Genomic DNA, 21904 nt, shown 5'->3' with positions numbered 1-21904 from the left:
CTGTTATATCCCCAGCACTGGAATAGTGCCAGGCACATAGCTTGGACTCAATATTTATGAGACGAATGGACTTGGAGAGCAATCCCACACCTGTCCAACGCTGTTTTTCATTACCTATCTGTCTCCTCACAACACCCTAGAAGGTGGACAAACCAAGGATTATTTCACAGATAAGGCAAATGAAGCCCAGAGAGGTAAAGTGATTGACCTAAGCTCATGGAACTAATTAATGGGGGAGCTGGGATGCAGGCTCTGGTCTGTGACTCTGTACGTCCCAGGCAGACCTGAACAGCCCTCAAGGATTCACTGCTTATCAGTCACAGTGTTGCATCGTTGAGGCCAAAATTCTCACTGCCTCTTCTCCCATTGATGGGTGTGCCCAATAGGTCTTGGCCTTTCCTGTGGAACAAGGATACAATATCCTGCCAAGAGGGTCTTTCTCCTGGGAGCTCAGCAGAGGGCGCTATAGAGACAGCATCCTGACGGGTGGCCTTGCTCTATCCCATCCTCCTGGACTAACTCCTGGTGATGTAGGCTCGGAGGACAGCCTGTGGGTCTGGACAGCCTGTGTGACTTCAGTGTCCTGCCTCTGCTCCTCTCTGCTCTGCGCTGAGAAGTCCCCTTGGCGAGAGCCCTGGCTTTCCTTGGAGGATGCTCCTTGGAAGTCTCAGGATCTATTAAGTGGGAAACAGCTTCGTGATTCCCTGTCCTCCTGGCCCCACTGCACAGCTGCTGTCCTCCAGCAGAAGATGAAAGATGCCCCCTCATTTGGAAGTGGACTCTGGTGTAGAGTGGAAGGGAGATGGGAGCTCTGCGGAGCCAGGAGAAAGGTGGAGGTGGGTTCCCCGCCTGTGCCGGGAAAGCCCTCCCTCAAACGTTTGCTGGGAAAGCAACTCTTCCTTGAAGTCTCAGCTTCTCCAGGATGTTTCCTCCTCTCCCCTCAGGTGGCCCCTTTCTCCCATCTCAGTATGTCCACTGCCTGCCCTATGGCCACAGGGGTCTGCTCCTGTCTGCTCCCCCTCTTGACAGTGGGTTCCCTGGGGGGAGAGATGGCATCTTAACTCATGCTGTGTCCTAGCTCCTAGCGCCAGGCTGGCACAGATGAGGAACTCACTTTATTCACTTTATTCATTTGCATGTACAAATGAATAAATTAATTTAATGTGGGGAACTCGGTGCTTTGTAATTGGACTGGAAGCATTGGGAAATGGTAAGGCTGGGCAGCCACTAATGAGAAAAAGTCAAGTCGCTTCAACAAGAATTTTTTGATAAATACCGTTTTTAGTTTCTGTCTAATGGGTACAGATAGGTATGAAAATTATTATAATGTAGTGTATAGACTCTAGTCTCTCACTCAGAGTTACCATGAAGTCAACGAAGCTTATGTTTCAAGGCCATTTTCTCACATAGGACTCCTCTAGGCCCGGAACACAATTTTGTCTTCTTTTAAGAGCCACAACTTCTCCCCCACCCCAACTGCATAAAATTAGGATTTCTCAAAACCTAGATTCATGTCGAATTCAATACCTATTTACTGATCCCTAATATGTGCCGCCCAGCACTGTGCTAGACACTGGGAATAGAGCAATGAATGAGACAGTCCCCACCCTCCTCTTGGAGTAGAAAGTGGAAAGACACGCATTAAGCAGTTGGTCACAATGCAGTGTAGTAATTGCTAGGTGGGGAAGTGGGGTACAGAGTGGACTCACAGTGGACAATGATCGTTTTTTTGCCTAGCTATCCACCCAAATCCCTCCCAAAGTTCCTTTTTCCCCCCCTACACTATATAGCTGGGAGTTGGGGCCAGCTTGACACAAAGGGGGCCCCAAAAGCCAGACGCTTGATCCACTAAAGGAAACCAAGGCAACAAGGGGTGGACACATGATTCAAGCTGTCAACTGTGGGGCTTCTGCCCAGGCCTCTGACCTGGACCTGGTGTCACTGGGCAGTTCATTCAGATACAGGCAGGGAACACTCTGGAGTCTGATGTGGGTGGTTTTACAGCACTGCAGTGAAGAAATAGGAAGTAAATACCTTCAAGAGCTATAATGGAAGTAAGATGGATAACACATGGTGATTGGCTAAAAAGGGGGTAAAGAATGACTTGGGTTTTTGGCTTGGATGGGGTATCATACAGAGCCAGAAGAGGAAATGTTGGTTTGAGGGAAAGGGTTCAGCGATGGACATGTTGTTTGAAGTGCTTGTGTTACACTCAGATAAAATGTCCAGCAGCTGGTGGGATGCACAAGTTTGATATTTTGGAAAGAAGTGTGAACTCAAGATACAGACATCATCAGCACACAGGTGGTAAGTGGAGCTACAGGAGTGAGTGTTGAGAGAGGAAAGTAAAACAGTAACATTCGTGAACCAAGCAACAAAAGAGAGATGTAAAAGGAGACCAAGGAGAAGCCTGAGAGGAAAACAGACAAAATAGAGAGAGCAGTCAACTGTTGAATGCTTTTGATAGGTCAAATAGGAAGACTGAGAAATGCCCACTGGACTGAGCTGGCGATTGGAAGCTCAGGCTGGAAGCAGTTCTCATGGCGAGAAGTCTTGGAAAATCTGCTAAGGTCATTCCCATATACATCGAAGGACTACTGTTTGAGCCTCTCTGCTAGTAACTTTCCACGTACCACCTTATTTAGTTCTCATGGCAACCCTTAAGCATTAGCCCTGTTTTCAAAAGAAATCAACTCAGAAATGAAATATCTTGCCTAAGATCACATTGCTAGTGACAGGAATGAACCCTAGATCTACAACTTAAGTCCAAGTTCTTTCCATTCCTCCTTTCTTCTATGTCCAGATCCTGCAATGTAGGATCATTTGTTTTGCGATTTCGTTCAACAAATACTTGAGTGCTTATGCATGCTAGGCACCAGGTTCTGGAGATCCAGCAGTGAACAAGACAGTCAAAAATGTCATGCTCCTCACATTCTGGAGGGAGTCAACTGCAAATACGCAGCACGTCACATAACTATGGTAGACATTATGAAGAGATGGAAAAGAGATGATGTGCTCAGCATTACATTTAAAATATGGCAGACTGGTGTGGCCCTTACTAGTAAAAGTGGTATTTGAGCCAAGACTTGACGGGAAGAGAGCCAGTCATCCAGTTTTCCAGTCGGCAGCAGGAACAGAAAACCTCCAGTGCTTGGCATGTCCCAGGAACTTCAAACGAGGCCAGGGTGGTGGAACAGAATGAGCAAGAGCCAGTGGCAAGAAACGACCTGAGAAACAGGGTGCGGGTAGAGGCAGGGAGGAGGGGAGACTAGATCAGACCTAAGGCTGTGTAGATCAATTTTAAGTATTTCCACTTAAAAATCTAGGTTGAAAGTCGTTTTGGTGGATTTTGTCCTAAGCAAGTTTTGTTTTGAAGGATTCCTCTTCCTCTGGCTGCTGTGTTGCAGACTAAAAGGAGAGCAAGGGTAAAGCAGAGAATCCAGTTAAGGGTGGTGTGGTATCTAGGGGAGAAATGAGAGCCACAGTTGAACAGGTGAGTTGTCCAATTGCTAATGTTTTGAAGGAAGAATTTACAAGATTTGATAACTGGACATAGGGTTTGACATCAGGCATTTGCCATTAAGAAGGAAGAGAGTGAGGAAGAAGGAAAACTAAGAGGTGTCCTGAAAAGAAGTGAAGTCTCAAGGAGTGATTTACTGTCAAATACTGCCTACAAGATGATCAAAACCTACTGGATTAACAGGCAGCACTGGAGTTACTGGTGATGTTAAGTTTTGGTGTAGGAGTGAAGTGCAGCCTGTTTGGGGGATGGGGAGAAGAGCTGGCAAAATGAAGGCAATCTGTTTTGCTGTATTTAAAGGAAAACCAACGTTGGGGGAAGATGTAGAAACCTTTTTTTAAATTTTTTATTTTTGGCTGTTGGGTCTTCGTTTCTGTGTGAGGGCTTTCTCCAGCTGCGGCAAGCAGGGGCCGCTCTTCATCGCGGTGCGCAGGCCTCTATCGTGGCCTCTCGTTGTGGAGCACAGGTTCCAGACGCGCAGGCTCAGTAGTTGTGGCGCACAGGCTTAGTTGCTCCGCGGCATGTGGGATCTTCCCGGACTAGGGCTTGAACCCGTGTCCCCTGCATTGGCAGGCAGATTCTCAACCACTGCACCACCAGGGAAGCCTGAAGATGTGGAATCTTATCTTTAAGATACATCACTGTAGACTTAGTGTGCTGATACTAAAAGCATTATGTCCTTCATACAAGGCACATGCCCAGTACATCCACATACTGTCATTCCGTAGTACGGTAGGTTGTAAAACACCCTGTTCAGTGTTTTTTCAACAAGATGGAGTGGGGAGGTGTTGCTTTTTAAGGGTCATCTGAGTTGTTCTTGAAGCACTGGTTGGGGGGACATAGGTCTGACTTCTGCCAAACCGCCACACCACGTCGAACTCTGGGACTTCCTTTGGCCCAATTCTCTAGCTGAATTGGGAGAATTCTGGCTGTAAACTGAAGCCAAGGCCCACCTCTCTAACAAAAGAGGCCACATTTGCTGGGTTAAAAATCAGTTTCCCCCTTGGGGAGGGTTGCGCAGAGCACCAGGAATGCCATTTATTTCTACAGCCTAGTAAAATCAGATTCCTGATATTCTATCTAAAGTCAATTTACACAAGTCTCCACTTAGCTTTAATTTCAAGGTATTTACAATAACCACCAAAAGCTCTGAATCTGTTATAACTTCAATGAAGAGGTCTGCTAGGGCACAGGGAGAGCTAGCATCTGATGCCAAGAGGACAAATACTGCTTTTACCCACCACCCCTCAGAGAATAAGCAGGTGCAACACTGAAGACAAAGGTTCTATCAGATTTAGAAGTATGGTGTATTACTGTCTGCCTAGAGGATTCCCCCAGACCAAGTACAGGTTGCTCTTAGAAGCTAAGACAAGCAACCAGGACTCCAGCAACACTTTCAAGAGCCCCTACCCAAGCCAAAGCCTGCCTAGGACTGTTACATTCCTAGGGCTGGTTAAGAAGGGGTTGGGGATTTGAGCAAATGCTTATTAAGTGGTTTCTGAAAATATATTTTAAACCTCCATGCAGGGCTTCAGCTAGATTAAGGAGCCAGTTTTACTGGGCTACTCTGGGGTTTCAAGGAGGAACCTTCCTTGAAACAAACAATTACTGAGAATGATGATTGTTAACACTTGTCTTGACCATGAGGGTGATGAACCTCTCAGCTCACACATAGTTCAGTATGGTGATGAAAGACAAATGTCACCAAGTTTGTTGTTATGCATTAGCAACGTCCCTCTGAATTCTTAAGACTTGTGATTCTCAGCACTGCCCCTGATTACAGGAATTGTATATTGGTTACTTCCAGTAACATGACCTAAAGAGGAATAACCACCTTGAATTTTCTGTCTAATCAGAAAATTGTGAATTTCTGATTATGAATTAAAAGTTCCGAAGACAGACCTATCAATTCTTCACAAATTTGTAGGTGCTACTTAAAGTCACACAACTATATCAAGTATCACAATGTTTATTGATAGATACAAGTATATAAAATCAGGGCATGAACATGACTTGATAAATTAAGTAGACTTAATTTCAATACTATAATAAGAGGGACCAATTCAAATTCTCACCATTTGTTTCACACCCACAAAGACCACTTCAAGGGCATTTACGATCTCTCAAAACTGATCAGTTTTGTGCAAGTAAACCATGTTTCTTTTAAAAAGACTTGTGCACTTGCCCAGGCTCAAGGATATTAAAATCTAGCACATAAAGCCCATTACTAGAGGTAGAAATACAGGCAATATACTATTACGGCAACAACCATCAATTACAGTTAAGAATTTTTCTGTAACAACCAAATGGATAATCAAATATTGCAACAACTCAAGTATTACTGAGCAAAGTGCATTTCTACAGTATTCAGTGTTGCTATTCAGTTTTCTAACTTAAAACAGCCTATGATAACTGGCAGCAAAGAAGGTCCTTGCAATAGACTGCCTCTGCTTGAGAACTTATGATGTAATTATTGCATGCTGCTAATATACTATCTAAACATTAAAGATACTCCTAAAATATTTGATGGTAGACTATGATTAAGACATTACACTACAAAAAAACCTTACGCAGAAGGAAATCCTAACTGACGTGCTTCTGCTTTAAATATTGTGAAAACATTACAGCGGAATGAATTTTCGCAGTGGTTAGGTCAAATGCAGTTACATCATAGCAACAGTATGTTTTGCACAATTTAAGGCTTTGGCTGGTTCTTTTAGTCAGCTTCTTCCTCTGATTCTTCTTCTTCAGCAGTTTCTAGCCAGGTTAGCCACTGATTCACCTGTAAATTTGTAATTTAATGAAATAAGTAGTACTTACAGAAGACAGAATGGCAGAATTTTTTATTCCAGATCAAATAACCTACCTAAGGACAAAAGTTTTAGATAGTACCACACATTTTGTAATTGCAAACAGTCTTCAGAACCTACATTTGTGTATTAGCTGTCAGTTATTTTAAAGAATGGCTTAAGGACAGGAATAAAGACGCAGACGTAGATAATGGACTTGACACAGGGAGGGGGAGGGGAAAGGGTAAGCTGGGACGAAGTGAGAGTAGCACTGACATATATACACTACCAAACGTAAAACAGATAGCTAGTGGGAAGCAGCCACATAGCACAGGGAGATGGGCTTGCTGCTTTGTGTCCACCTAGAGGGGTGGGATAGGGAGGGTGGGAGGGAGACACAAGAGGGAGGGGATATGGGGATATACGTATACATATAGCTGATTCACTTTGTTATACAGCAGAAACTAACACAACACAGTAAAGCAATTGTACTCCAATAAGGATGTTTAAAAAAATGGCTTATTATTTGGATTTGGGATTACAAGCTGTTTAGGAACCATCAACTTGGGTGTCATTCTTTGACACCACTCCCATTACACTTCAGGACTGTTTTAATATGGGACAGTGGCTCCTCCCAAACTTAAATACATTAGCAATGCGGGGTGTGGGGGGGCGGGGAGGCACACAGGACAACAAAGAAGATTCTGAGAAGTAGATCTCCAGCCCCACCCCAGAACTGTAGATCAGATTTCCCAAGGACAAGACTATGGACAAATGTTGTGAGGGTTATCCCCATAAAGCTAGTTCCTGAACCTTAGGAATAAAGATACTATAGACCAGCATTTCTCACAGCCTGGCCCCTAGAAAAGTAGTATGAGGATCACCTGGGTTGTGTAACACACACAGGCCTACTAAATCAGAATGTCTAGGATCAGACCTGGAACTTCCTTTTAAATTACTTTCCAGATGATTAACGTATGCTATGGAAGCCCCTGACATACAAATTCTTCCCCATGGCTAGAATTCTACTCCACTAAATAAGATAAAAAATCATGGTATGAGAAATCAGAAACAATCTCACGTTTACTGACATTTAAAAAAATGTCTCAATCCAATCATGTACAATCACCCTATCTTTGTAAGTAGCTTTACTTCTAAAAAATGCCAGCCACCTCTAATCTAACAGCTTAGACACGACTAGGATTGAAGCCTTTTATTTCATAGCTTCACTTCATTTTGCTAACTGCCTACTTTACCACAGCTTTTATAACAGTGAAGAATGACATGTACGAACAAATTACCAGGGCTATTTTGCTTGTATTTCAACTTTAAAACGCTCAATATAAAACAATACCAACTGGAAAAAGCACATCAAATTTCTCTTCATGATTTACCTGGAACAAAGCCTTGCCTTTCCCTGGAAACTCTTGGGTTATATCTTCTTTCCAAGCCAAGAAAGCTTCTTCTTCAATAATCTCCATGTCATAGAAGTGAACAAAAAAGCGGAGTAACATGCCTAAGACAAAATGTAACCCCATTATTTAGTGTGCTGTTTAAGAGTTGCCCCTCACTCATCATTCTCTTCTGATATTGGTCCTCTCACCTTTCGGGAAGTTGCTATTGTAGCAGTGCACCTGAAGAGCATAGAGGGCACTGACTTGTAGATCAACGTGATCATGAAGGAATTTCTGCATTACTGGCTTGAAGGAAAGAAGCAGCTGTTTTTCCTGCTCTAACTGTTCTTTGGAAGGAGCAGAGGAAGAATCTGTTTCATCACTGGGTGGGTTTACTTCACTAGAAATGTACTGTAAGAAGCTGCACAGAAAGAGGTCTTGTTAGAACCTCAAAGTAAATTTTCTAGCTCAAGAAACAGACAATTCTTAGTCCCTTGCCTTGTAGACTTTTCTCTAGGAAACAAAACACAGGTTAACTCTCTATTAAATGTAGAAAACCACAACTCTGTTACCTTACCTAGTCATTAAGATGTTCACAAATCCTTTATCTACATGAAGTTTGGGAGAGATGTTATCTTTAATCCACTTATATATGGTTTGAGGAGATGGATCCAACTTTATTTGCTTTAACAGTTCCTTCTCCAATTTGAGGAGTGGGAATAAGAAACTCAGTCCCTTTCCTTCCAAGATCTCCAACATGCGGTCCTTATTCTGATCAATTTCTGAAGAGAGAAAGCCATTCCCATCAGATAGTTCATTTTACCTATGCTGGCCTAGAAAACTGCTCTACAAATGATTTTCCAAATGCACAAGATTCATGTAAAATAATAAGGAACTAACCTAGCAAAGGAAACTCAGTATTTGGACCAAATGAAAATAGTTATATCATAATAACCTCTTCTTTTTATAAAGATGAAGTCTATCTATGGGAATGCTTATTGTTATCTGGACAGGATAATCACACTGACCTATATAAATTCACGCAGGGTACTAAGGAATCCCCAGATTTAGTATTAAAAATAAACAAAAAAATCCCCAGCATTCTCTTACCTGGGAGCATTTTCTGCATATTGACCTTGCTTTGTTGGAAAAGCTCTGTTAACCATTCTCGATCTTGCAATTTAGCTAATTGCTGAAGACAAAGTAAGAAGAGAGGAAAATGGGTGCCACTTTCCAGTGGTTGAGCTAGTTCTGAAATGCTCACCAGCTCCGAAATGATAGCACGAGCTGCAAACTGTGCTAAATATGATTTCACCAAGGGGATGTCAACCTCCAGTTTGGGGCACTGGTCCAATACATTCAGGAAAGCCTTAGAAGGAATATATAACAATCAGTTTTATTAGTTTCCAAATTTGAAAGACAAGAGTTCTTATGGAATCCGGAAAGTATTCTACCTGCATGAAGTTGTCACTTGTGGCTATCCCTTCCTGTTTGAGTAAACTGATCAAAGAACTTGCTTTTTCTTTATCTTCATCACTTCTGTCTAGTGACAGGATGATTACTTTGCTTAACATCTCGGGGAGAAAGTGTTTAGGAGCCCTCATCTCTCTTACACCATTGACAGCTTCGTTTGCATTTCCACTATTCAGATATTCGGTTACAACAGTTTCCTGAAAAGAACAAAGTTCGAATATCTTTAGAGTTTTCCTATCTCAAATATACTCCATGAACCAGACTATGGGATTATTTGAGACTTACTGTTAACTTAAGCAGTTCTTCCTTTGATGGTGGTGGCTTTTTACTGGTCTTGGCAGGCTTTTCCTGAATAAGTGGTGGATTAGTTTTGAGACCAAGCTGAGGTGTCTAAAAAACAGCAAAACGGTAGATATGAATGTTTAATATTTTTTTATTATTAAAAAGGCACTTATGAAGAGAGAAGACATTAAAAAGCAGCCTTCAGACATCTTCAGAAAGTACTGGAATGACAGAAAACACTGTCATGCTACAGTCCATACCTGTCCCAGAGGTGGTGTTTGAGTGCGTGGTGGTTGTGCACTAGGAGGAATCATAGTAATCTGGGGCTGAAGCTTTGGCACTTGATTTTTATTCATTAGGAAAGACTGAGCAGGCCTCAGGCTAATCTAGAATTGCAAACAAATCAGAACAGATATCCAAGTTAAAAAGCAGTTAGCTAACATTAAATGCAACACTCCAACATCCTAAAGTTAATTCATCATACACAAGCACGATAGAATCTATGGCAGAAATTTAAGTATCTTAAATAATTAAACAGGTTATTCCACGTTATTAGGTTTAATTTCTGGCAAGAAAACTAAAGATCTGATGCACACAAAAATAAAATACTGTTATAAATCTTATACCAGAATTCTCCAAGGATTAGCATCACTAAAATATTAAAAACCAGTAAATTTAATTAAGAGTTTAGAAAACATTTTACTTTATTGTAAGTCATTCTATTTGCAGGGAAGTTACAATAAACATCTCATCAACCATTTTCCTTGCTCTAACTGAAGACTTTTAAGAGATTTGCCCTCATATCTCATAATCTTCGCTCATAGGACGCTGGACATCCAAAGAAAGAAAAAGTAGTACAGAAAAGAGAGAAAGAAGGTTAAGAATTCCAGCATTAAGTCCTCTTAATAACGCGTCTTTATAATCATCGGGCAATAGATTTCTGAATTGACAAACTATGGTATAAGTAACATAGGCAAATGTACCTCATCTGCATTAAGCTGTCCTTTCTTAGAAAACCGAGGTGGCATATCCTTCGACTGTCCTTGCAGCTGGGATAAGAGTCCCTGACTCTGGTTATGGTAGAGCTGGCTTAGCCCCTATTTCAGAAAGAGAGAAAGAAAGTCTAGATAAAAAGGGGTCCACAAATTATGGTAATCAAGTACCAAAGGGATGAGGCCAAGCCATAGGAAAGCTTATCTGAATTTGCCCAGAGAAAGTAAAAAGTGAAACAGGAAGAATAAATATCTAACCTAACTTAACATAAAGCGATGTGACTTTACTAATACTTTACTAATCTTAAGGATAAGCATTTTACCCAGTTTGAAATAACTGTCGCACATATAAATTTGGTTTAGAAAAACATTGTTTTTAGGTTTTCTAAACCTGAAATATCTGTCCTTTTAAAAAAGCAAATCTATTCACATACATTCCAAGATTTAATACCTGTTGCCTAAACATCCTTAAATGTTTTCTTACCTGGCTTTTCATGAATTTGCCTCCCATCTCCCCAAACTGCGATTGTGTGGGAGGCATGATGTGTCCCCCATGGCCATTGAAGAGTTGATTTGAACGATGACGCCCCATGGTGGGTGAAAATCTATCCTGGATAACTCCTGGACCAGTACCAATTCCGCTACCTTAAAACATAGACATGAAGAACTCTTTACTATCAAAATGTTAAACTCAGTTTTTACTGTAACCAAACCACTATTTTGTTCAAAATCACCTGGCATTTGTCCAAACATATCAGCAAGTCCTCCAAGTGGGTCCCTATCCATTTTCATCCTGGGTGGCATGAACGGTCCCTCCAGAAAGAAGTCACTTCTCATCCCTTGAGCCATAGGAGCAGGAATAAACACTCCTAGATCCTTCAGAAATGAAGTGAATAAACACTTATTTCTGAACACTGTTTTACATAAAACTAAACTTGTTATATTGGGAAAACTAGAAATACTTTCCTGGACTATTAAGAGTGCTATTTATATAATTTCTATAAACAACTTCTCTCAAAGGGCATACAAGACACCATAAACATTAAGCTCTACTGGTAAGATGAGACAGTCTCAAAAAGTTTAAGAAGGTCTTCGTGCTATTATAAACTTAAAACCCACTTCATTAAAAACAAAGCAAAACTTACTTTTACTGCATCTTGACGGATTTGATTGATCGTCTTTGGTCCATTGTCAAGAAAAGCCTTGCGAGGAACCCAATGGTGTTCTCTCAACTCCACGGTATCCTTTAATATAAAAAGTTTTAACAAGTATTATTTTAATATTCCTAAACAGAAAGTCAGCATACCTAAAGAAACAAGTTTTACCTGCAGCAGGAAACGAATCCTCGCTGGCAATTCCTTACTTAACATCAAGGAGCACATTCGGGCAAAGTACTGATCCATTAAGGACTGAAAGAAAAAAAAAAAACACTTTCAGAAGAAAACGCTAAAGGCAAATGAATACTATTTAAGCCTCCTAAGTATTATCAAGGTTAATGACTAATGGCAATCCTCTATATCATAAAAATACATTGTTTGATTTGAATAAATATCAAAACAAGCTTACACTTTGTCAGCAATACACATACCTTGGCTCGTTCATGGTCTAACCTAGGTCCCACTGTCCTCATTATCTGACAGAGGCACTCCAAATCCTCTCCCATATCTTTGAGTTGGACTCTCTTCTTTTTTTCCAAAAGCTACCAAAAGAAACAAATGTCACATGTTTATAAATCCTTCTTGGGGGGCTTCCTTGGTGGTGCAGTGGTTAAGAATCCGCCTGCCAATGCAGGGGACGCGGGTTCGAGCCCTGGTCTGGGAAGATCCCACATGCCGTGGAGCAACTAAGCCCGTGCACCACAACTACCGAGCCTGCATTCTAGAACCCAAAAGCCACAACTACTGAAGCCCAAGTGCCTAGAGCCTGTGATCTGCAACGAGAAGCCACCGCGATGAAAAGCCTGCGCACCTCAATTAAGAGTAGCCCCTGCTCACCGCAACTAGAGAAAGCCCGCACACAGCAACAAAGACCCGACACAGCCAAAAATAAAATAATTTAAAAAATAAAAATAAATCCTTCTTGGTTTAGATGTAGCACTTTCCCTTAAGTTTGCATTGACTCATAGTTCCTAGTATAGAACTCTTTACTCTGGTTTCTGTTGAAGACATCCCTCCAAACTGAGCAACTTACACATAGGTAGGCAATCAGTTCTACCCCTACCTTGCACAACATACTGCATATTTCCATATTTACAACATTTAAATAACAATTTTGCTGGCAATCTAAAATATTTAACTAGCCTACCAACACTCTCACATGGCAAAGTTATAAATTATAACTGACCCATTTCCCCCAAATAATGATGTACCCAGTGATTAATGTAAGCTTCCATTCCCACTCATACTTACTGTTTTGATGCACTTATGAAGGATAGATTCATGAATAAGATCAAGCTTTCCAAGTTCTCCAATGAATTTGATGTTCCCCAACATCTTGATCTTAGCAATGGCTCTCTGTTCCTCCTCCTCGGGGAGGAGGGGATTTTCACGCTTATCATAGACTGCAATAAGATAGAATAAAGTCAACATTCAGAATTAAGTTGAACATATACAGTACTACATCGTACCAAACAAATTCTCACCATCAACATTTCTGGTTCGGTTTTCAAATTCATCTTGTAATTTGGAAATTAGGAGGCGTCTGAATGTCTATTAGAAACAAAAGACACTTTTGTCAGGGCTTGCTAATGAAACCTTTCAAATAAACTTTAAATAAGCAAGCAAACACTACCACTTACTGTGCTTTGCTTCTGTCCTGGCTGACCCTCTGCTGCTGGGCCATCAAAGTTTGGTGCATCTTCTGCCAATCGCAGACATAGCTGAGCATACAGTGAGCTATACTTTGGCTCTTCTAGGGCTTTGTCCACAATCTAAAACAAATGACTTTTTACAACTAAATATGACAACTTTTGAAAAAAACTTTTCTTTGTAACTTAATACTTCCTTATAATCTTAAAGATCTTCAATCTCACAAATTTCTGACAAATTCTCTATGCCTCATCTGTAACCTGGAAATAAGAACATCTCTTTTGTAAGGCTTACTGTGTACACTAAATCAGGTGAGGCATGCAAAGTGCTTTAGCACACAGCCTGGAAAAATATAAGCACTTAAATTTTGTAAGCTACTGCAGCGTACCAAAGAAGTCTACTTACACAGATCTCGTACTAGCAAAACCCTCCCCCCTCAGGAGTTGAAATTATCTTGGAAAAACTATAAACAAATGCTGGAATCACATCAACTATCATAAAACTCATTTCCAAAACCAAAATATGGTGTTTTTCACATAAGGAAAAGCAAAGCAAAAACCCCCTTAATAGCCTAATAACCCAATTAACCCTGCAACACAACACATACAATTTAAAATGACCACTTAATTCTGATACCATTAAAAGTTAGTGATTTTCTTTAAAAAAAAAAAAAAAAACCCCACCAGTTTTCAGATACATACATCTAATGTGTAACTCACACCTCAGTTTTAAGCAATAATGCAAAACACACACCCACACCCACCCAACCTGAGTTAAATCTTTTCCTCTCCCTTTCAGTTAAGCCAACATTTAACTTACCAGCAGTATGACCCCTTTAAGGATGAGTTTAGACTCTACACCCACATTGAGGAGCTCAAGGCATAGCTTGTCAAACTTCTCAGGAGTAAGCTTATTTAGTATGCTAGGAAAAGAGGATTCAGACTAGGTATCAGCCAACACACAAGGAATTGTTTAGTTGAAAAATCGCCTTTAAATTATGTTCATTTTTTCCCCATCACTTTCCCCTTTAATATCAAAACATATTCTTCTTAACCCATCTAACCAAAATTGAAATAAACCTGTTATTTAAAATATATCTACCTAATTGGGGGGTCCCCAGCTGTTGGACAAGAAACTCACATCCTCAAAACCTAGACCCAGAGCCTCCTTAATATCAAGGCTAGATCCAGGAGCTAAAACCGCTATGTTCTGTGCATCACTGGGTACACAGCAGGCATAGGAAATGTCAGCACAATGGGCTTGTGCATTTTAACCCAATGACTGAAAGCAACTAACTCTGAACCCCAAAACACTGATGTGCCAATTTTCAGCTTAAAACTGTCAACACTGCATTCATTAAAATAGACTTAGGGCATGAACATTGCCTTCTAAGTAATACAGCATACACACAAAAGAAACAGTTAACCCATTTCTTCCCTCCTTTTATTTAAAGGACAAAACAGCCCTAGTAACCTTACCCTCTTACTTTCCTGAAGATCGCATCATGTCGTTCTTTTTCATTTGCGGAGTTGTTTGCTGCGGAGTTGTCATCTCGTCTAGTGCTTCGTGCAGGAATCCATTTCTGAGCGTTTTGCCCTGGGGTTTTCCCCAGGAACTCGCTAGTAAAAAATTAAGAAAATGAAGATTAAGACAACTTGAAACATAGCATCCACTCACATATCAAATGTCATACAGATCAGAAATCCTTCTAAACAGAAAAAAGTTTAGGTTTTCCTCAACTTCCCTTACAACTAAGCAACTCACAATCAGTGGTTCTCAAACAATACTGTATATCACAATCACCTGAAGGGCTTGTTAAAAGATTCCTAGGCCCACCCCAGTTTCTGCTTTAGTGGGTCTGGGGAAAGGCCCGATAATTTGTATTTCTAAGCTCCCAGGTGATGTCAGTGTTGCTGGTCCAGGAGCCACACCACAAGAACCAACATCTTCTAATGTCTCATGACCATGTTATATGCATACAGGTTTACTACCACAATTTAGTACAGACAATAATGGCTGGCTTCAAAAACAATATCAGTGAAAATAATCCAAAGTGTAACAGGATAAAATAGCAGTTGAGAACGTCAAATCATATTAGATGGTTTGGCTAAAAAACCATTAAGAACTGATACTCTATATTTAGGATATGTAACACAAATCATACCCATTAAGATAGGATTCCTGATGCCTTATTAACTATGCTGTAATGCATTAGAAACACCATTAACCTAAATCTGTTATTTACAGAAGTCATTCTTTTCACGTTTACTATACCTGTTGCCAGCAGTCTTGGGATAGTGCTGAGGTGCACCCCTACTTCCTCCTCCGCCCGAAGAAGCACTATTTAACAGAAAAACATTTTTTTAAAAAAAAAAAAAGTATACCCCAAGTATATTTCACTCAAAATAGATAAAGGATCTCTTTATTCTGGATTTCAGTAAGTACACCACAGATGAAGAGTGAACTTAGGCCCAATGAAAACCCAAGTTATTAATTACATTTATTCTTCAGATAGCAAACAGAAAACAATGACAATTTTAGGGCTTAATAAAAGATGTACACGGCACATTATAAATTAAACCTGCAGCACAACTAAATCAGAATTACTTGGTGTGGTTATTCCTTTGGTTTTGTGATTAGTCTTGTCACAGTAATTGCCAAAATAAATCTACACATACCTGAAACGAGAAGCACCCCCTTCTGCAATCGCACTCTCCACTTTGGCGGCTTGACAACGAAGAATCTTCAAAAGAATAATATTAATGGATGGGGTGGGGAGGGAAGGGGATGGGAGAAATGAAAAACCTAGAATGAGAAAAAGTACCAAAATTAGACACTGCTATCATACAAATCTGTAAACCCGCTTCAATTTCAATTTATTTCAGAGCCTCACACTGCAGTTGATTGACCTTACACACTGCATTGCAGATCTCTTAAGACTAAAATAGAATGTACTCGAAACACAAATGGACAATAAAATTTTATTTTGTTTACCACCTGGAAATTCTCGTGTTCAAGGACGCAAGGAAGTGCCTACATAGAAATGTAAGAATCTCTCAATTGCTAAGAACTAATCCTTAAGAAAGCCACATCCTACCTCCTTTACAGCTGAGCACTGAGATCAGTAACAGACAATCTAACTCTTAACAAGACGGGCACGTCCTGGGAAAACAGTTGTTAAGTTTTTACTGCCTCAACAACGAACTACACTGGATAAGAGATAACTAAAGACGCCTTTCCCCACTGTTCACTCTTAACTGGGCGCACAGGGCCCGTCAGAAGACCGGGGCCACAACATGGCAGCAGGAACCTCCGCCCCATTTTTTCCTTTCCTGGGAACAAAAGAGCAGTGGATTCCTCCCACCCAGGCCCGACTTAGGGAAGTGCTTCCGACAGCCTCTCGCGAAGCCGCCGCGGGCAAGCCTCGGTGAGGAGTGAAGGCCGCCCCCGCGGCCCGGCTCTTTGTTCTCAGGCAGGAAGGCGGCCTCCTTCCCACCCGCCGCCTCCAGCGGCACCCTCCCACCCATAAATCCCCGAGGGACTGACAACCGCCTCGCTGCTCCCTCCCCACCCGACAAAACCTCAAAAACCCTCGCTTCCCTCCCCTGTCCCATCGCAGGCGGGGCTCGCTAGGCAGGCCCTTCGCTCCTCCACCAAGGGCAGCCCGGTCGCTCCCCGCCGGCCCCGGGTCCCATACATTTCCTCCCCACCGGGGAGGCCGGGCTCCGGGATTCCTCCGCCTCGGCTGGTCCCACGCCAACGGCCGGGCCCTCCCCGCCGGCCCGCGTCCCTCCCCCAACTCGCACCGCCCCGCCACGCTCTCCCCGTCGGAGCACACCCGCGCCCGGGATCCGGCTCCGCGGGGGACGGCCGCCAACAGCCACAAAGACGTCCGGGGGCCGCCAGGTTCCTTCTACTCCGTCAGCAACGGGAAGGGAGAACAAAGGGGAAGAATTTTCAGGTGCCCAAAGCGCGGAGGAAACGCTAGAAAGGGGTCGCCCCGCCCGGCTCCGCCTGCGGCCGCCATTTTGTACCGCTCGAGAAGAAGCGGGCAGGGGCGGCGGCCATTTTAGAGCGCTTCACTCGGCGGCGGCGGCGGCGGCGGCGGCTCCACTCACCTTCACCGAGAACTCAGCAGCTGCCACTGCAGCTGCCTCCTCAGGATCCGGTCGTCGGGGACGGGGAAGGGAGGGGGAGGGGAACGGAAAACAAAAAAGGGGGAGGGAAGGGGGAAGGAAGGAGTCGGGACTGGCTTGAAACTCTCAGCTCAAAAGAGTCGCTGCTGCAACCACAACCCAGTTCTCGCCGCCACCTCCATAGAGCTCCGACTCGCTGCTGGCGCTGAGGCGTGTCTGAAGCCGAACTTATCACTCTAGGGCAGCCGAACCCACCAGAGCCGCCCCGAATGGCTCCTTTGCCACCCAATCAGCGGCTAGGCTTCTGTCTTCCGCCAATCAGCGCGGGGAGGCGGGGAGGAGCCACAGGGCCAAGCTTGGTTGCGGCGCAGCCCCTCCGCAGTGCGCAAAGCCATATTCGCGAAGGCTCTGAGGCTAAGCCAGTGGCGTAAGGGGAACTGAGCACCGTAGGGTTGCTGCCCATTTGCGTAAAGTCCTAGAGCCCTTTGAGTCTGCGTTGGTGTGGCTGCCTTTTCCTCCTCCTGTGTCTTTGTTCCTGGAGTCCGTATTCCCATGCTCGAGATATACAGCCCCCAGCCCCTCTACCTCGTTTTCTCACCGGGAATGTGGGAAGGAAGCTCGCCCTTCCACCCGACCCTGTCCTCGGCGTGTTCTAGCTCTGCTTTTCCTAGCGCCCCCGAGGAGCCGAGATTGCCCCTCGCAGGCTGGGCCTCCCTGGAACGGGCCTGTAGGGCTAAGGCCTGGCGCCCCCGCGGCGCGGCGCCGGGAATCGTTGGTCTCCAGGTGCTCGGCTTCGGCAGCCTTTAGATCGGGGAGCCGGGAGAGTAGAGTTCAGGAGAAAAGACGATGCATCTCCAGGCGTTAAAAGAGCTTCATTCAGTTCTCTATTTATTCCACCTCCTGCTGAGTGAATGAGAAAGGGATGAAAGGAAGGGGTTTATTGTCTTTGTACCTCACTAGAGAAGCAGCTTTTCCCAAAGGAATGTCCTGCCAGCGGTCACGGAGGAAGACCTAGAATATACCAGAATTCTTTGGAAGAAGTGTTTGCGGAGGGCGGGAGTCTGGAAGATTTTCATTGCCAGCTCCTGATTTGTTTGTTTTTTAAGCACATTGAAGACTGACAGCCGTATATTTCCATTTTACAGAAGGTCCATCCTAACAAATAGGATTAGGCTTTTCAAAGCCGTCAGGTTGAACTGTTTATACTTCTCGGCTAATATTTTAAGGGAGAGTTGCAGTAAAATGAAGTGTTCCATCGTATGCGACATTTTAGCTATACAAAAATGGAGTCATATTTCCATATACTTAACAGTAATGTCTTCATCTTGAATATAGTTCTTGATATAATGAATGTGTAATCTAAAGGAAGAAACTCTCTGTGTGTGTGTATGTGTGTTTTAACGTGGATGACGTTTAAAGAAAGTGTCCAACAAAGGGCAGTATTTCCAAGGATTCAAACCTGTTTGACATGTCAACAGCTTTGGGGTTGAAAATACCTAGTCCTCAATACGATGTTCAACCGACGTGCCAGTTTTTCCTAGGACATTGACACCTGATTGTGGAAGGGTGTGGTGGGCCCTGAAGGTTTCTAACACAATTCCAGCATCTTTAGCTCTTTGCCGTATATTAGGCTGATCATTCCCCCTCATTATTATATTTTTCTAAAATTATTGCTATCAAGTAAATTTCACTTGAACTTTAATAACTGGAAAAGATATTCTCACCCTTGGAGTTAGTTACATGTAAAAAATATTTTTTAAAGGAAACTATATTTTTAGGAAAGGTAAAAATTGTGTTTCAAATACAAGAAGTTCAACTTTGTAATTTCAGGACCCTTTTCGCTTCAAAAATAACACCAGAATAATATTTTAAAATAATTTCAGTAGGGCTTTACAGTTTGCAAAAAAGCTTTCATATATATGTGGTATTTTTACATAACTGGCTTACATTCTTCATGATTGATAATACATTAATCTGATAGAAAGAATAGTGTTCAAAAACTATTCTAGGTTAGACTTCAAAGAGTATTTACTGAATCCTAAAACCTGGATGGTCTTTTAATTGAGGAACTTGAAACTCAATAATTAAAAATAAAAGAGGTTTTATTTAATTTTTGCTAATTGTGAACCCCCTCTGCTATGGGCTTTGCAGGTATGAGTGTATGTGAGAAATTGGACTAAGAGCAATAAAGTAGAAATACGGATAAAACAATCTTTCAATTACCTTTCCATCAGTGGGCGGCACAGATATTCACATTTTGAAATATTTCCATCACATCATGGATGTATGAAAATTCAAGTCGTCTGGAATTTAGCTTTTAGTTTATAGAAAATTGAATTTTAAATACACCCACTTCAATCTGCTCATTTTAACACTTACATTTTATGTCAGTTTTCTAAAGATTGCAAAGCTCTTAGAGTACTGACTGACTTGTTAACTTATAGATATTTGCATTATTTTAATTAATAATGTCAAATGCTGGTTATTATCTTCTCTGTGCTTAAGGGTTCCCCAATCATATATCTCCAGCCCAGATCTCTTACTATCTTCAATTCTGAGTTTCTAACAAGCCTATTTATCAGATATGCAAACTTGCATCCATACTTAGTCTAGGCCATACAGTAGTTTTAAACATTTGAATTAGTTGACATTGAAATTTTAGGAGATTTTACATACAAATCTAGATTTCCATCTTTTCATGAAAAATCTTAAAATATGGCAATACTGGGCCTGAAATTCCAAAAGGGCAACATTCAAGTATAGCTGAGTAGTGACTGCCTCATCTAGATGTTTTCTCTTCATTCCACCATAGTGAAATCTGACTTGATTCACTCATTTATGTTCCTGTGTGGCTTATATAGACATTTTTCTTTTTTTTTGTTATTTATTCAAATTCAACAGACTCAGTATTAACTGATCATCCTCCTATTACAAGGAAAAGGAGCAGACCGGTTAGTTTAAATATCTTCTCTACCACTTACTGTGTGACTTTGGGCAAGTTTAACTGCTCTCTCTTCTTAGTTTCTGAACCTATAAAATGGGAATAACTGTATTTACAGAGATGTTGTAAAGATTAAATGAGATAATATATGTAAAGCCCATAGCATAGTCCCTGATGTAGTAATTCCTTAATGTCAGTTACTTTATTGTCAATAATATTGATTATCCAACTGCTTCACAACTATTTTGGTTTTGCCAAGGATTCCACTATTCTTCTATACTAGAAAGTTGACTATTCCACTATTCTTCTATACTAGAAACTTTGATCAGGTATAACATTCAATTTTTTTGTTGTTGTTGTTTTGGTATGCGGGCCTTTCACTGTTGTGGCCTCTCCCATTGTGGAGCACAGGCTCCGGACGCACAGGCTCAGCGTCCATGGCTCACAGGCCCAGCCGCTCCGTGGCATGTGGGATCTTCCTGGACCGGGGCATGAACCCGTGTCCCCTGCAACGGCAGGTGGATTCTCAACCACTGCGCCACCAGGGAAGCCCAACATTCAATGTATTATTGAGTCCCAGTGTTACTTCCCTCTAAATCATCTTCTTCCTACATACATCTGCTTTCCTACAGTGTCATTGCTTGCATGCTAATGTAGGCCTTAGTAATTGTTCCTCCTGAATTATTGAAAAATTCTGGTTGTTCTCCTATAGTCTTTTCCCTCTATGCTGTATACTCATATTAGTCTTCCTTAAAACACTATTTTTCCCCAGCATATTACTACCATGCTTAAAAGAACCTTAGTGCTTCACTATTTTTTACATCAGTTTGATCTCAACCTCGGCTGCACAGTAGAATCACCCGGGGGAACCTTTTAAAACTCTCCATGTCTTGGCTGCATCCAAGACCAGATAAATCCGAATCTCTCAGAGGCGGATCCAGCATCAACAGCTTTTAAAGCTCTCCAAGTAACGCTAATGTGCAGTCAAGTTTTGAGAAACACTGTAGCAGTTCAGAGTACTATAGAAATGATAACATTTACAGCTGAAAAAAACCTAGGAAAAGAAAACTGGACTCTGGAAACAGTAAAAGACTTTGCCCAAGTAGGGAAACAGGCATTAGAACCCAGGGATCCCACTTCATATGCCTTTGCCTGGCTTTCAGACCCTTCATCTGCTGGCCTTACCATACCGCGTCTATTGGCCTTGTTTTTCACCACTCCCAGACACCCAGTGGTCTCTCGTAGAGCCAGTTAGGCTGGTATTGCTGCCTCCAAAAATTCATTCCCACTAGCGCTCCATTGCTTGCAATTTTGAGGCCATCCTTATTTATCCCCTTTACGATTTCATTTCTGAAGCACCGATATGAGTATTTAAGTACTCTGCTCAAAAACCTCAGTAGGTCTCCCCTAAGAGAATAACATCGGGACCCCTTAGTTTGGCATAAAAGGCCCTTTGTAATCTGGTTTCAGACTACTTCCCTGTTTCTGAACACATCCCTCCTCCATTTTTTGTTATTCATAATCCATTTCTACGGTACTCAAATTTTGCTCCATTATAACACCCATGTTC

At 42.1% G+C, this 21904-nt stretch overlaps 1 protein-coding gene and 1 non-coding gene across 3 annotated transcripts; both read right to left on the bottom strand.

The window, feature by feature from the left end:
* Positions 1–5473: 5473 nt before the first annotated feature.
* On the bottom strand, positions 5474–18296 carry EIF4G2 (eukaryotic translation initiation factor 4 gamma 2). 2 transcript variants are annotated; one of them, XM_067038612.1, is made up of 22 exons: positions 17376–18296; positions 15936–16062; positions 15532–15597; positions 14736–14876; positions 14077–14179; positions 13248–13379; positions 13092–13158; positions 12859–13010; positions 12039–12149; positions 11776–11859; positions 11596–11694; positions 11185–11326; positions 10935–11095; positions 10442–10555; positions 9719–9844; positions 9462–9566; positions 9158–9373; positions 8814–9072; positions 8281–8485; positions 7913–8124; positions 7704–7825; positions 5474–6302 (listed from the first exon to the last, which is right to left on the bottom strand). In XM_067038612.1, the coding sequence occupies exons 8-22, from the start codon at positions 12940–12942 to the stop codon at positions 6237–6239; spliced, it is 2106 nt and encodes a 701-aa protein (XP_066894713.1). In that variant the 5' UTR covers positions 12943–13010; positions 13092–13158; positions 13248–13379; positions 14077–14179; positions 14736–14876; positions 15532–15597; positions 15936–16062; positions 17376–18296; the 3' UTR covers positions 5474–6236. The 2 variants fall into 2 exon arrangements, with proteins under 2 accessions (XP_066894713.1, XP_066894714.1); XM_067038613.1 differs by lacking the exon at positions 10442–10555 and having other exon boundaries at positions 17376–17668.
* On the bottom strand, positions 10251–10391 carry LOC131760695 (small nucleolar RNA SNORD97). The gene has a single exon (XR_009336797.1). It is a non-coding gene; the product is annotated as a small nucleolar RNA SNORD97 (small nucleolar RNA).
* Positions 18297–21904: the final 3608 nt, after the last annotated feature.

Source organism: Kogia breviceps, chromosome 7, assembly GCF_026419965.1.
Source record: "Kogia breviceps isolate mKogBre1 chromosome 7, mKogBre1 haplotype 1, whole genome shotgun sequence".
NCBI lineage: Eukaryota > Metazoa > Chordata > Mammalia > Artiodactyla > Physeteridae > Kogia > Kogia breviceps.
Note: the sequence above shows the minus strand (reverse complement) of the source record. Positions and strands in the feature narration are given on the sequence as shown.

Bases quoted from the DNA above. Each gene is read 5' to 3' on its own strand.
- EIF4G2 (XM_067038612.1), bottom strand. From the start codon at position 12,942: ATGTTGGGGAACATCAAATTCATTGGAGAACTTGGAAAGCTTGATCTT. The intron at 10,556-10,934 runs GTAAGAAAACAT...TTTCTGAAATAG, and splicing joins GCAAATTCATGAAAAGCCAG to GGGCTAAGCCAGCTCTACCA. The intron at 9,845-10,441 runs GTACATTTGCCT...TTGCAATTCTAG, and splicing joins GACAGCTTAATGCAGATGAG to ATTAGCCTGAGGCCTGCTCA.